The 15,332-nt window shown below is 46.2% G+C and overlaps 1 protein-coding gene across 8 annotated transcripts in view; it reads left to right on the top strand.

Annotated features, from left to right (window-relative positions):
- The window catches only part of ldlrap1b (low density lipoprotein receptor adaptor protein 1b), a 48,567-nt gene extending 33,464 nt beyond the window's left edge, over positions 1-15,103 (top strand). For 2 of the 8 annotated variants that reach the window (XM_035531819.2, XM_035531820.2), the window contains exons 6-9: positions 7,233-7,319; positions 8,581-8,675; positions 9,043-9,077; positions 13,728-15,103. In XM_035531819.2, coding sequence (XP_035387712.1) covers positions 7,233-7,319; positions 8,581-8,675; positions 9,043-9,077; positions 13,728-13,860 — 350 coding nt within the window. In that variant the 3' untranslated portion in view covers positions 13,861-15,103. Of the gene's footprint in view, positions 1-7,232; positions 7,320-8,580; positions 8,676-9,042; positions 9,078-12,099; positions 12,132-13,727 lie in introns of all 8 variants that reach the window. The other 6 variants (XM_081724363.1, XM_081724365.1, XR_014126379.1 and 3 more) reach the window with 5 other exon arrangements.
- Positions 15,104-15,332: the final 229 nt, after the last annotated feature.

A 15,332-nucleotide genomic window follows, 5' to 3' on the forward strand; every position in this document is an offset into this window, starting at 1 on the left:
ATGAGGGAGGGAGAGGGAGAGAGGATGAGGAGGGAGGGATGAGGGAGAGAGGATGAGGGAGAGAGAGAGGGGGAGAGAGGGAGAGAGAGAGGAGAGGATGAGGAGAGGGATGAGGGAGAGGGAGGATGAGGGAGAGAGAGAGGATGAGGGAGGGAGAGGAGAGAGAGGGATGAGGAGGAGAGGATGAGGAAGAGAGGATGAGGAGGGAGAGAGAGAGAGGATGAGGAGAGGAGGATGAGGATAGGGAGAGAGAGAGGGAGAGGAGGAGAGAGGATGAGGGAGAGAGGATGAGGGAGAGGGAGGATGAGGGGAGAGAGAGAGGGATCAGGAGGGGAGAAGAGGGAGAGGGAGGGATGAGGGAGGAGAGGATGAGGGAGAGAGGGAGAGAGGATGAGGAGGGAGAGAGAGAGGATGAGGGAGAGAGAGGATGAGGGAGAGGGAGGGAGAGAGAGAGAGAGGGAGGAGAGAGAGAGGATGAGGGAGAGAGAGAGGGAGAGAGAGGGAGGAGAGGGAGAGAGGATGAGGAGAGAGGATGAGGGAGAGGAGGGAGAGAGAGAGGATGAGGGAGAGAGAGAGAGGGAGGAGGAGAGGATGAGGAGAGGGAGAGAGAGAGGGAGGAGAGGGAGAGGGATGAGGAGAGAGAAGGATGAGAGAGAGAGGATGAGGGAGGGAAGGAAGGGAGAGAGGATGAGAGAGGATGAGGAGAGAGAGAGGATGAGGAGGGGGAGAGAGGAGGGAGAGGAGAGAGGATGAGGGAGGAGAGGATGAGGGAGAGAGAGGAGAGAGAGGATGAGGAGGGAGAGAGAGAGGATGAGGGAGGGAGAGAGGATGAGGAGAGGGGGAGAGAGAGAGGGAGAGAGAGGGAGAGAGGATGAGGAGAGAGAAGGATGAGGAGAGGGAGGATGAGGGAGAGAGAGGATGAGGAGAGAGAGGAGAGGAGAGGGAGAGAAGGATGAGGAGGATGAGAGAGGAGGATGAGGGAGAGAGAGGATGAAGGGGAGAGAGGGAGAGGGAGAGAGGATGAGGGAGGGAGAGGATGAGGGAGAGAGGGAGAGAGAGGATGAGGGAGGGAGAGAGAGAGAGGATAGGGAGAGAGGATGAGGAGAGGGAGGGAGGGAGAGAGAGAGAGAGGAGGGAGAGAGGATGAGGGAGGGAGGGGGAGAGAGAGGGAGGGAGAGGGAGAGAGGATGAGGAGAGAGAGGACGAGGGAGAGGGAGGGGAGAGAGAGAGGATGAGGAGAGAGAGAGAGGAAGGGAGGGAGAGAGAGGATGAGGGAGAGGGGGAGAGAGAGAGAGAGGAGGAGGGAGAGAGGGATGAGGAAGAGAAGGGATGAGAGAGAGGATGAGGGAGGGGAGAGAGAGGGAGAGAGGATGAGGGAGAGAGAGAGAGGATGAGGGAGAGAGAGAGAGAGAGGATGAGGAGGGAGAGGGAGAGGAGAGGATGAGGGAGGGAGAGGATGAGGGAGAGAGAGGAGAGAGGATGAGGGAGGGAGAGAGAGAGGATGAGGAGAGAGGGATGAGGAGAGGGAGAGAGAGAGGGAGAGAGAGGGAGAGGATGATAGGAGAGGATGAGGGAGAGGGAGGATGAGGAGAGAGAGGATGAAGGGAGGGAGAGAGAGGAGAGGGAGAGAGGATGAGGGAGGAGAGGATGAGGGAGAGAAGGGAGAGAGAGGATGAGGGAGGGAGAGAGAGAGGGGGATGAGGGAGAGAGGATGAGGGAGAGGGGGGAGAGAGAGAGGGAGAGAGAGAGAGAGAGAGGATGAGAGAGGATGAGGGAGAGAGAGAGGGATGAGGATGAGGGAGAGGGAGGGAGAGAGAGAGGATGAGGGAGAGAGAGAGAGAGGGAGGGAGAGAGGATGAGGGAGAGGAGAGAGAGAGAGAGAGGAGGAGAGGAGAGAGGATAGGGAGAGAGAGGAGATGAGGAGAGAGAGGATAAGGGAGAGAGAGGGAGAGAGGGAGAGAGGGATGAGAGGGAGAGAGAGAGGAGGATGAGGGAGAGAGAGAGGATGGGGAGGGAGAGGGAGAGGGAGAGGATGAGGGAGGGAGAGGATGAGGGAGAGAGAGGAGGAGAGAGGATGAGGGAGGAGGGAGAGAGAGAGGGATGAGGAGAGAGAGGATGAGGGAGAGGGGGAGAGAGAGAGGGAGAGAGAGAGGGAGAAGATGAGGGAGAGGATGAGGAGAGGGATGAGGAGAGAGGATGAGGAGGGAGAGAGAGGGAGAGGAGGGGGATGAGGGAGGGAGAGGATGAGGGAGAGAGAGGGAGAGAGAGGATGAGGAGGGAGAGAGAGAGAGGATGAGGAGAGAGAGGGATGAGAGGGAGAGAGAGAGGGAGAGAGGAGGATGAGGGAGAGAGGGAGGATGAGGGAGGGAGAGAGAGGGATGAGGGAGGGAGAGAGAGGGAGGGAGAGAGGATGAGGGAGGGGATGAGGGAGAGGGAGAGAGGATGAGAGGGAGAGAGAGAGGATGAGGAGAGAGAGGATGAGGGAGAGGGAGGGAGAGAGAGAGAGAGAGGGAGGGAGAGAGAGAGGATGAGGGAGAGGGGGAGAGAGAGAGAGGGAGGGAGAGGAGAGAAGGATGAGGAGAGAGAGGATGAGGGAGAGAGAAGGGGGGATGAGGGAGGGGGAGAGAGAGAGGGAGAGGAGAGGATGAGGGGGAGAGGGAGAGGGAGAGAGGGATGAGGAGGGAGAGGATGAGGAGAGAGGGAGAGAGAGAGGAGGGAGGGAGAGGATGAGGAGAGAGAGAGGGAGAGAGAGGATGAGGGAGGGAGAGAGAGAGAGGATGAGGAGAGAGAGGATGAGGAGAGAGGGAGAGAGAGGGAGAGAGAGAGAGAGAGGATGAGGAGAGGGAGGATTGGGGAGAAGGATGAGAGAGAGAGAGGGAGAGGGAGAGAGGATGAGGGAGGGAGAGGATGAGGGAGAGAGGAGAGAGAGAGGATGAGGGAGGGAGAGAGAGGATGAGAGAAGAGGATGAGGAAGGGAGGGAGAGAGAGAGAGAGGGAGGGAGAGAGAGGGAGAGAGAGAGGGAGGGAGAGGGAGAGAGAGGGATGAGGAAGAGAGAGGATGAGGGAGAGAGAGAGGATGAGGGAGGGAGAGAGGGAGAGGGAGAGAGGATGAGGGGGAGAGAGAGGGAGAGGAGAGAGGGATGAGGAGGGAGAGGATGAGGGAGAGGGAGGGAGAGAGAGAGAGAGGAGGGAGAGAGGATGAGGGAGAGGGGGAGAGAGAGGGAGGGAGGGAGAGAGGATGAGGGAGAGAGAGGATGAGGGAGAGAGAGGATGAGGAGAGGAAGAGGATGAGGAGAGGAGGGAGAGAGAGAGAGGAGGGAGAGGATGAGGAGAGGGGGAGAGAGAGAGAGAGGAGGAGAGGGAGAGAGGGATGAGGGGAGAGAGAGAGGATGAGGGAGGGAGAGAGGGAAGGAGAGAGGATGAGGAGAGGATGAGGAGGGAGAGAAGGATGAGAGAAGAGAGGATAGGAGAGGATGAGAGGAAGGAGGAGAGAGAGAGAGGGAGGAGAGAGAGAGAGGATAGAGGAAGAGAGAGAGGGAGGGAGAGGGAGAGAGGGATGAGGGAGAGAGGATGAAGGAGAGAGAGAGAGGATGAGGGGGAGGGAGAGAGAGGGAGAGGGGGAGAGAGGGAGAGGAAGAGAGGATGAGGGGGAGAGAGGAGAGGGAGAGAGGATGAGGGAGGGAGAGGATGAGGGAGAGAGAGGGAGAGAGGGAGGATGAGGAGGGAGAGAGAGAGAGGATGAGGGAGAGAGAGGATGAGGAGAGGAGGGAGAGAGAGAGAGGAGGAGAGAGGATGAGGGAGAGGGAGAGAGAGAGAGAGAGGGAGGGAGAGGGAAGAGGATGAGGGAGAGAGAGGATGAGGGAGGGGGAGAGAGGAGAGAGAGAGGATGAGGGAGGGAGAGGATGAGGGAGAGGAGAGAGAGGATGAGGGAGGGAGAGAGAGAAGAGGATGAGGGAGAGAGGATGAGGAGGAGGGAGGGAGAGAGAGAGAGGAGGGAGAGAGGATGAGGGAGAGGGGGGAGAGAGAGAGAGGGAGGGAGAGGGAGGATGAGAAGGGGGATGAGGGAGAGAGAGAGGATGAGAGAGAGGATGAGGGAGAGAGGGAGGGAGAGAGAGAGAGAGGAGGGAGAGAGGGGGATGAGGAGAGGAGAGAGAGAGAGAGAGGAGGGAGAGGGAGAGAGGATGAGGAGAGAGAGAGGGATGGGGAGGGAGAGAGGGAGAGGGAGAGGGGATGAGAGGAGGGATGAGGGAGAGAGGGAGAGAGGATGAGGGAGGGAGAGAGAGAGATGGGGAGAGAGGATGAGGGAAGGGAGGGAGAGAGAGAGAGAGGAGGGAGAGAGGATGAGGAGAGGGGGAGAGAGAGAGAGGGAGGGAGAGGGAGAGAGGATGAGGAGAGAGAGGATGAGGGAGAGAGAGGATGAGGAGGAGAGGATGAGGAAGGAGGGAGAGAGAGAGAGAGGGGGAGGGAGAGAGAGGATGAGGGAGGAGGGAGAGAGAGAGAGGGAGAGGATGAGGGAGAGAGAGGATGAGGGAGAGAGAGAGGATGAGGGAGAGAGAGGATGAGGGAGAGGGAGGGAGAGAGAGAGAGGGGGAGGGAGAGAGGATGAGGGGGGGAGAGGGGGGAGAGAGAGAGAGGGAGGGAGAGGGAGAGAGGATGAGGGAAGAGAGAGAGGATGAGGGAGGGGGAGAGAGGGAGAGGGAGAGAGGATGAGGGAGGGAGAGGATGAGGGAGAGAGGGAGAGAGGATGAGGGAGGAGAGAGAGAGAGGATGAGGGAGAGAGAGGATGAGGGAGAGGGAGGGAGAGAGAGAGAGAGGGAGGGAGAGAGGATGAGGGAGAGGGGGGAGAGAGAGAGAGGGAGGGAGAGGGAGAGAGAGGATGAGGGAGAGAGAGGATGAGGGAGAGAGAGAGGATGAGGGAGGGGGAGAGAGAGGGAGAGGGAGAGAGGATGAGGGAGGGAGAGGATGAGGGAGAGAGGGAGAGAGGATGAGGGAGGGAGAGAGAGAGAGGATGAGGGAGAGAGAGAGAGGATGAGGGGGAGAGAGGGAGGGAGAGAGGATGAGGGGGAGAGAGAGGAGAGGATGAGGGGGAGAGAGGATGAGGGAGAGAGAGGATGAGGGAGGGAGAGGATGAGGGAGAGAGGGAGAGAGGATGAGGGAGGGAGAGAGAGAGAGGATGAGGGAGAGAGAGAGAGGATGAGGGGGAGAGAGGGAGGGAGAGAGGATGAGGGGGAGAGAGGGAGAGAGGATGAGGGGGAGAGAGGATGAGGAGAGAGGATGAGGGAGAGAGAGAGAGGATGAGGGAGAGAGAGAGAGGGAGAGAGAGAGAGAGAGAGGGAAGAGGGAGGGAGAGAGAGAGGATGAGAGAGGGAGAGGGAGAGAGGGGGGAGAGGGAGAGAGGATGAGGGAGGGAGAGGGAGAGAGGATGAGGGAGGGAGAGAGAGAGGATGGAGAGGGAGAGAGAGAGGATGAGGAGAGAGAGGAGAGAGAGAGGATGAGAGAGAGAGAGAGAGAGGATGAGGGGAGAGAGGAGAGAGAGAGAGAGAGGATGAGGGAGAGAGGGAGAGAGAGGATGAGGGAGAGAGAGAGAGAGAGAGGCTACCTGTAAGCATGAGTCTGTCTGATTGTTGGGTATATTAAAGGAGGTGATGTGCTCTCTTTGTATAGAAGAAGTCTTAAACTCTGAGTCCACATGTGCTTCCGTTTCTGGGTAGGACTGTGAAGATCTTGGATAGGTTGTAATGGAATACATATAACTCCATTAAACAATCAGGATATTTAAAAAAGATCTTGCATTGCAGTTACAGAAAAAGGCATTAATAAGATTACTGGTGCATTTAAAAAATATTTTGATTCCTAGGAGGATTACATTACCACTTAAAAGGAGTGATCCTTGTTATCATTCTTCTAGTGAAATAATTTCTTCTAGGGTTCTAGTGGCTTGAATGGTTCCTCTTTTCTAAAGGGTTCTAGTGGGATTTGAGATTCCTTAGGAAAGAGCCTTCTCCCCAGTGCTGGTCTGCTGGGAAAGGGACTTGTTTATATAGACAACCTTTACATATCTGCTGAGTTGTTCCAGATCCTGTCCAGAAAAAATACAGGAGTTTGTTGCTGGCTATACTGACTGTCACTGTAGGGGACCATTGTTCTGAAACTCTTTGGTAATTAATGTGTTAAAAATAAATACAAAAAGATTAATAATAACAATTAATATAGTAAGCCATAGGTTTCAGATTAGGTTACAGATGCATTTATTAATTTGTTCATTAAGGTTAGACACACACACCCCACTGCTGACGGTGCATCCAACAAATAATATTACACTTTACACTAATTTTACACTTCGCTTTTTGACTTCTGCAAGTAAAGATAAGAGAAATTGTAGCTGCCCTGAAGATGCCAAGCAACACATGACCTTATGACCTTATGGCTTTGGTAGCTGGAGAACCCTGCAGATAATGTCCTACTAGGATGGCTCTGCTTTCATAGCCCCAGTGCTGATGGGTGCCTGCTCTCATGCAATTGGTATTGACATGAGCATTTGTGAACAAACTGATCCTTCCATCTGATCAGAATATAGAGGATGCAAAACAAAGATGTGTGTGCATGTTGGGATGAATATGCACATTCATTTATGTCTCTGCTTTGATCTTTTATACTGATACATACATATACACACACACACACACACACACACACACACACACAGTTCAAACAAGACTCTTTCCACAGAAGGAAGCCCCAGCTATTCTAGTACTAGAATGCTAAAATGCATGGCAGAACTGCAGACATAACCACTAATCACATTAGGCTGTTTCTGTGTGTTTATTGAAATGCTTTCTGTACTTTGACCTGACCACTAGCAGTTATTTATGCTTAATGTTCTAACAACATCCAGTTACTTTAGCAGTGACAAGCTCTCAAAACAGTTTTAAGTGTTGGTTCTTGCACTGAAGCGCGATTTTCAAAGTACAAGTGTTTTTACTGTGTGTTCTACACACTAATATAGTTTTGTATAAACTGAAAAACAGGTAATTGGACATTTACATCATGAAATTCAGAGCTCCTATTATAAAGCAAATTAATTTAATAATAGTGCTGGATCAAAATGCTACATAAAACTCCAAAATACCATCTGTCTGTCTGTGTATCTAATCTGGATTTATTCCAGTGGTTTTCTTGTGTGTGTATTAGTCCTTCATGAAGCGTTAGTCACGCTCTGTTTCTGCTCCCAGAGAAAGAGAAGCAAGTGAAGGCAGGAATGGATGGACAAGCCTCCAGCAACTCCGTGCTGGACCATGGAGCCATTCTCAGAGGAGGAGGTGAGACTCTCTTTCTCTCTCTCTCTCTCTCTCTCTCTCTCTCTCTCTCTGTGTGTGTGTGTGTGTGTTCATCCTTCTTTACTCGTTTCTGCCTGACCAGGGTAAGGGCACAGAGCCTATCTCTTATCCTGCTGTCTCTAATCCTGATAGCACCGCATTGCCCATACAGGCATTATGTGGTAGAGATTGCCCAGGCACTGAGTGGTGGAGATTGTCCATCATCTTGCAGCCCAGCCTTAGCTCCTTCAACTTTGGAGGGATCTGCTGTCAGAGGCAAGAGGTGGACTTTTCCATTTCCCGGCAAGACGTGGACTCTAACATCTCCAGCAGGACAGCAGACCCTCTCATAGGCCCAGAGAGCGATACTATCCTCCTGGAAATCGTAGAGTCCTCCTTTCACCTCTGCTGGAGATGGTAGAGTCCAGTCTCCAGCAGTCATGTGACTCTCTGGGCCCATGAGAGGTGGACTCTATCAGTGTCCCTGTTTTCAGTACAAAGTGCCAGGGCCTTCTCTAACCTTACAGTATATGGTCATTACTGGTGAGTTTTGGACTAGTATGCTCCAAGGTATGTTCTTCTCAGTGGTAGACTTGCTGTGTTTTTTGCAGGAGCTGTTGGATAATCGTAAAGCCATTTCTACTAGCATGGTGCACTTATGGTACATCTTTGGTGCTTATACAGGCTAGATGTCTTAGGTCCATCCTTGGTGCTTCTTTAAGCTGGAAATCACGAGTCCATTCCTGGTGCCTGTAGTGCTAGGATCTGGTTTCTCTGAGTTAGCTTGAAGGGGTGTTTTTGGCTGGGTAATACAGGGCAATTCAGTAGTAGTGAAACTCTACTCTAAATGTAAACCTAACCTCATACAAATATCTCAATCCTTGGCAAGTGTAGTTTGTTTAGATTTCCATCACCCAAAATGTAGACCTACCTCTATACTGCCAACAGTAGAGGATAAGATACAGAGCTAACCGACGAACCGCCTGATCTCCTCTCAGTCAAACAAGCTCTGCTGTGTCTTCTGAAACAAATGTTTCTTCATGAAAACAAATAATTAAAAAAATTCTTTTTACAATAAATATTCATAGAAAACCCACCATTTGTGCTTCACGAAATATAATATTCGGATTTGGCTCCACCCCTACTATGCACGCTCATAGACAGTGACTATGACTATGTATGTATGACTGTATTGTTCTGTATGTGACTGATTGATTGTGTGTGTGTGTGTGTGTGTGTGTGTGTGTCTGTCTACGGTCTGTAGAAGTAGCTACAGGGAACCTGCTGAATTTAGAGCATGGAGCTATGTATTCAGGGCATAAAGACACACACCCAGCACAAAACAGTACCACTGTACTGGTAAGAACACGCTTGCACGCACGCACACACACCACCCACCCAAAACAGAACAGTACCATTGTATTGGTTAGAACACACACACACACACACACACACACACACACACCCCAGACAAATGCTGTAAATTTAAACTGTTTGTATTTCTTTTTGTTTTTATTTTACTTAATTTTTTAGTGGTTCTTAAAAGAAGAAAAAAGCTACCAAACTACTACTTACTTTAACGTGTGTCATAAATAAATAGATAGATAGATAGATAAAAATAATTGTTTAATTTTATATATAATAATTATTATATACACACACCATCCTAACCTATATATGAAAATGATATAATTCTTAGGATTTTGTGCATTTGTGTCTCATACAGGAGCTTGATGATGATCTGGATGAAGCATTCTCAAGGTTAGTCATCTTCCAATGTAGCACTGAATATCTGCTGCTCTTGGTGCAAACATGCAGGTGGTCTCATGTGAAGGCACATGATATGCCATCTGGACACTGTGTCTTGCATTCTGCACTCAGGACCATGGAGTCAGCAGAGCTGACTGTGAGAATAGCTCTTCTGTGGGTTGCCCCAACTTTTTAAAGGGATAACAACACACAAAGTTCAGATTTCTAGATGTGGAGATAAAACCAAAAGCTCTTGGCAAAATACATTTAAAGCTCTGACTTTATATATTGGATTGCAATAGGATAAAGTGTCCTTGAGCTCTTAAGACATATGCTAGAAAGTGCCTTCTTGTGCATTAAAATGGCTGTAAAATTAAATTTGAAATTACTTTGTAGCATTAAGACACACATTCAGACTTCTGAACTTGTTTTGTGAAACCCCTGACCAATCTAACCCAGGAAATCTCTGTAAGGTGAATTAAACCCCAGCCAACCTAACCCAGGACAGCAACGCTCTGAAGCACAGTGTACCTCCACAGCCCCCTTCAAGGACTGTTTCTAAGACACGTTTTGTACAAAGTACTCATTTCTTAGTAGCATAGCAGGTCCCTAAAGCCTGCGAGGTTAAGGCTGTTGGGGCAGAACCAGTCTCCATTTCACCTTGTCTCACTCTAACCCTAAACCTATAGGGTCATGCCATGGCGTATGGCATGGTTTTCTTTGTCACTGCCAATACAGAGGGAGAAAAAAAAAAAAATGACAAGCTGTTGTTTCCACGGTGCTGTAGAATGTTAGGGACTGCTGATTCAAAACTAGTAACCACTAACCTGTTCCTAAGTGGCATTTAGCTCTCCGACACATGATATTTACTATTTATAATGTTATTTATCGAATGCAATTACTTTTTGTACAATATTAACAACACATGTAGAAAGCTGTGCAATGATACACAATTACAATCAAATGGACACGTTCCCTCTGAGGGTGTCAGACATTGTCTTGAGGTGTTGTGTTAAAGCAGTAGGGGTCTGTCTCAGCTCCCCTCTGCACAGAATGTTCGTGTGTGTGTGTGCTGTAATTAAAGCCACTGGCGCCTTAATTAAATGCAATAGGTTTTTTTTAATGTTTTTTTCTTTTTTTATCTCCATGGTGATCATAGAGGAATTATCCCCTCAGAATATGGAGGAGCAGGTCTGAACAAATGCCTAACAAGGCTTTGTGTAATTAGAGAGTAAGTGGGAGTGCTTTACAGCTAAAGAGTAAACCATTTGGAATCAACAGCAGTCCTGTAGTCCTACATTCAAAAATAGCAACCAGACTGCTTATGAATTGCTTATGAACTTGGGGGTTTTCTTTTTTTTCCCCCCTCAGTCAGTATGTTTATCTCAGTGACATTTCTTTAAGAATTTACTTGGACAATAACAGGTGTGCTACACTGAATAGAAGCTTTTACAGCTAAGGTATCTTCACATAGATCTCAAATATGAGATTAAGCCTAAAATACTCAGTTGCCAATATGTCTGTTTTAAGATGTTAACCTTCCTTACCAGCACAATTCTAGTATTACATGCATCATTGGACCTCTGTAAAACATTTACCACAATACTTCTGTAATTCTCTGTAACAGTACCTCTGTAATTCTCTCAAATTGTACCACAGTAACCTATCTATGTAATTCTATAAAACAGTACCACAGTACCTCTAATTCTCTCTAACAGAAAGACAGCGCCTCTGTAATTCTCAGGACTAATTCATCCAGGATAAGACATCTATTTCAATATAAATAATGGAGAAGGGAGTGGCTGTAGTGTATGCATTGCTGTCAGACAACTAATTCATCTATAATACATAGCTGCATAAAATATTAATTAAACATATATCAATGGCTATTATGAACCAGAAAACTTGGTTTTGGTTTAAATTCCTCACTCACTTGTCTGTCATCCTACACACATCTTTTACACAAAGTACTGATATTTAGTAAAACAGCTTATAGTAACAGTAACTTTGGTTTTACTTCTATGATGTAGTACTGTTTACTTTTATAATGTAGTATTGTTTACCTAAAGTGTCGATCCTCTGAGAATGCCTTTGGCAAGCAAAAGCCAAGTATGAGTAGAGTAGAGTGCTTCCTTGAGTGCTTCTATGCTTGAGAAAAAGCACACAAACAGGATACAACTGAATATTTACTGACATGGCAAGTCACACAGGATTAAAATAACCTGGGGCCATTATATAGTAGGTAAGAGTTACCAGAATCTACTGACCCAGGAGCACACAGTCCATAAAAATGGCTGATAGCGGATTTGAATGGGACGAAAATCATTACATTATCCCCAAGTAAAACTAGTCACATCCAAACAGGGCTTTAAACCACATTCAAAAACTTAGTATTAAAAGCATTCTAAAACCACACCGAAAAGAAGGGGGGAAAAAAAGCTCCTTAAAGATTTTATTTTATTTATATTTTCATTACATATCTCTAAATATTAAATATCAAGTTAGAAGAACACTGATTCCTTCATTTTCAATGGGCTAATTCCACTTGGGCTGGCCTGAGATGTCTCGCAGATAAGGCCTTTTGTATACAGTCTGTGGTCTTAGCACAGTGCTTATCCTACCTCTGTTAAGCCTCTGTCAGCTCCTCTGATTAGCCTTCTGATTAGTAAGGTTGGCTCTTTCCTCAGACTGACTCTGTCAGGTCATAAGTCAAACCTAACAGCACTCCTTCCACCTTGGATCACTTTGTTTGGAAAGCCCACTAACTGACATTCACCAAACGTTTGTCACTGAATCTTTTGAAGAGGGCGCAAAACTGCCTTGCATGTAAGATGCTGAATATCTGCACCACCTGCTGGCTAAAAAGGAATACATGCGCATTAGAGAAGGTTTGCAGTTGTAGTTGGTTTTCAGTGGTTTATATACCATCTAAGTTTGGTATGTGTTCTGCATCCCAGTCTGATGATGTTTTGGAAACCTTTACTAATGTTGACTTTACTAATTTTTTTTCTTTTGCTGATATCTTTCTCTTCAGCCACAGTTTGGATAGTTTTGATACGTGCTCAGGTAAAAAAAACAAACAAACAAAAAAAACCTATCTGGTCTTGCATGTATTGCTGTCTTCCTGCTCCAGAGAGAACTCTCTTGCACCCTGTTACCTCCAACACCATTATTCATAGCGTCAGTGTCCAATGACAATCCTCCCCGTAGATGTGTAGAATTCTCCCATGTTCTGCTGTAGCAGTCCATATGATGGCTTAGAACCCTGTTCAACCATAAAATGTCTTAAAATAATTTCAATTTTTTATTTATTTCAAAAGGAGAATCTTCAAAAAAAAAAATCTTTCAAAAGTCGCAATGGGCAGGGTTCTTGGCCTCTAGAGGTAGTACTTATTCTTCTATGTTTATCCACTTTGTGCCACTTGTTTACTTTAATGCTTACTTTTTGTTCCCCGTTTGTTCCCACTGTATTGCTGCCTCAGGGAGGGCATTGCCATGACAATGGGGAGCTGCTGTGCAGCGTTATAATAGTTCTGGTGTTCTAGATTGTCACCTGTTTTGGTGTCTTTAGCAGCTGAACCACAAATGTCTGATTCATAAACCATGTGAGGTGCCTCTCCACACCCATGGAAGCTTAACAGATCTGGAGTTAGTTCTGACATTGTTAGTCCTGAATCTACTGAAAGTTACTTTTCAGTTTGTTGTAGGCACAAAGTTGTTAACCGATTTAGAGCTTATGGGAACCATATACATTCAAATTGCTCTGCAGTTTCCCATGTTCTGTAGGAGCAGGTTCATGTCATCCTCTGTTACATTTGGAGAACATGTCAAAATTATAGAAAGCAGTGCTATAGTGTGTTGTATTGTGTTACAGTGCTGTAGTGCATGCATATTTCTGCTCACACTACTCATATGATGTTACGTTGGGTGGGGTGAGTAGAATCATCACCGCCACACCCCTAAATTTGAAATGAAATGTACACCACCGCTATAGCGTGTTAAATATTTCTATGAACTCATCAGGCCTCTGACAACACTGACCCACCTGGGCTAGGAAAATAAATGTAGTTCTGTAAATGTGTTTTACATTTTTATGGCATTGGCTGATGTTCTGATCCAAAGTAAATGAACTCAGTTTGAGCAACTGAGGGTTAATGGCCTTGCTCAGGGGCATAACAATGGCACCTTGGCAGTGGTGTTTGAATTGGCAACCTTCTAATTACTAGTACGTTAACCACTGAATTACCACAGCCCTGAATCATGTTTCTTTTCTTCTGACCTGGCAAACAGAGCAGCCTTCTTAAACCCTACAAAGACTTAGTGGAGCAGTGACATACAGATTAAATCACTGCAGAAGTGACATGCAGGTGATGTCATTGTAGTTATGTTCATAACCATGCTGAAAATCTGACTGAAACTATTAGGACATTTTATAAATTCCTTATTCATTTATTTTTCAGCATGGAACATTTCTAGTTGTGTTCATCTGTGACCATTTATGTCCTGTTTCTGTGCAACACTGTGCTACTCTTGCTCAACCCCTGACTATGCTGATTAAACAGGTGTGTCTAGTTGACTGTTGCCTGTGTGTGTGTGTGTGTGTGTGTGTGTGTGTGTGTGTGTGTGTGTGTGTGTGTGTGTGTGTGTGTGTGTGGTCCATAGGCTCGCTGAGTGTCGTGCTAACCCCCAGGTCCTGGACACTGGGCTGAAACCTCAGGACTACAACCATGACGAGTGCAGTTGGGCCAGGACAGGTGGCGAGGTGGGAGAGCCAGAGGATGAGATTGGCTTCTGAGAATACAGATGATATCATTGATGATGTGATTGGCTTATGAGAACAAAGAAGGTGGGGCAGGTGGGACGGACACATACAGAAAGAGGAAAGAGGCTGGTACTCAGGAACAGAGGAGATTGCACATGGCCAGTCTAATGCAAAACTGCATCCAGTACTCAGACCAAAGCAATGCAGAGTAAATAAATGCGTTTTTATTTGCTTTTGAATAATTTTGTATTTTATCCTTATACTTTATAGTCTGTAACTTTTTGTCTTTTGGTTTGCTTTTTCTATCTTCTATTTATGTGTTGGTTATGTTTCTGCAAATGTACGTAGCACATCTGCAAACATTACAAGAACTGTATTATAATAAGATCAAGTGCTTCTGGGGATTTTTATTTTTGGTGGGGTGACTTTATGACTGTGTATGCAGTATAACATTGTGTAATATTCTGTCTTAGAGATGAACACAACCCTGTTAATTATTAAGACTTTAAGATATGTGTGTGCTGAGGGTGTAGCTGTTTGGCATGGCTATATTCTGGGTTAGATTTCTTTACTTACTAAACTGTTAATAGCTATGCAGCTGTTAGATGCAGCTTGGAGATATTATGCCAAAGGAGAGACTGACTGAATTAAGTAAATGAATAGTGAGGTGAATATTGCTTTTATGAGAGGATAATTTCCTATTTTATAGCTTAGCGAGTTTTATAGATCAGATGAACTAGCATCCCACCCAAATTTATTTTCAAAGATAATATTTTTTCTATTAAAAAATGTATTTTTGCAATCCCCTCCAAGACTAATTTTCGAGGCACATGATTTAATTCCAGGTAAATGACTCCTAAATAATTACATTCCATTTCATGTTATCACTACTGCTTATTTAACCGTCTTTTGGATAAAAAAAGTTATAAAAATGTAATATTAAAGTTTGGTCATTTTCAAGAAAATTATTACATTTTGCTGTCACTCGCATTTACTAGTGTTTAAAACAGAAAGATGCAACCAGAACCTTTGTTACTTTAAATGCCTTTGAAATATTCATTCATGTTAATGTGAGTGCATATCAACATGAGTTTACTAATGTATCTGCTCTGTTACACATATCAGGTTTGACCCTGGTTGAGGGTGAAATGTAGTAACCCAAGCTCAGCTTTAGTCTTGGGGATTTTATTTGTTACATATTTCTGCATTCATTTCAGTGCTCATGCATTTTAACTGCATCATGTAATATCCTTTTTAATTAAAGAACACAATCAAAGATTGTGTAATGGTGTTACTGTGATTTAGCCTGTAATATGACCAGTTTAGCTATAAATTATTTAGCTCCGAGTGTGTTGAATTAATGTGTAAAACAAATAACGCTATATTTCCCACTAGTTTCTAATTTATCAACTGTTACCTTCTGAAATGAAATGTCTGGGAAATCTGTTGGGAATATTGCTGCAGAGACACTTGAATTAGGCTGTACAAACTACATATTCTTCTAA

This window comes from Electrophorus electricus, chromosome 12 (genome assembly GCF_041902795.1).
Source record: "Electrophorus electricus isolate QZ-2024a chromosome 12, ASM4190279v1, whole genome shotgun sequence".
Taxonomy (NCBI): Eukaryota; Metazoa; Chordata; class Actinopteri; order Gymnotiformes; family Gymnotidae; genus Electrophorus; species Electrophorus electricus.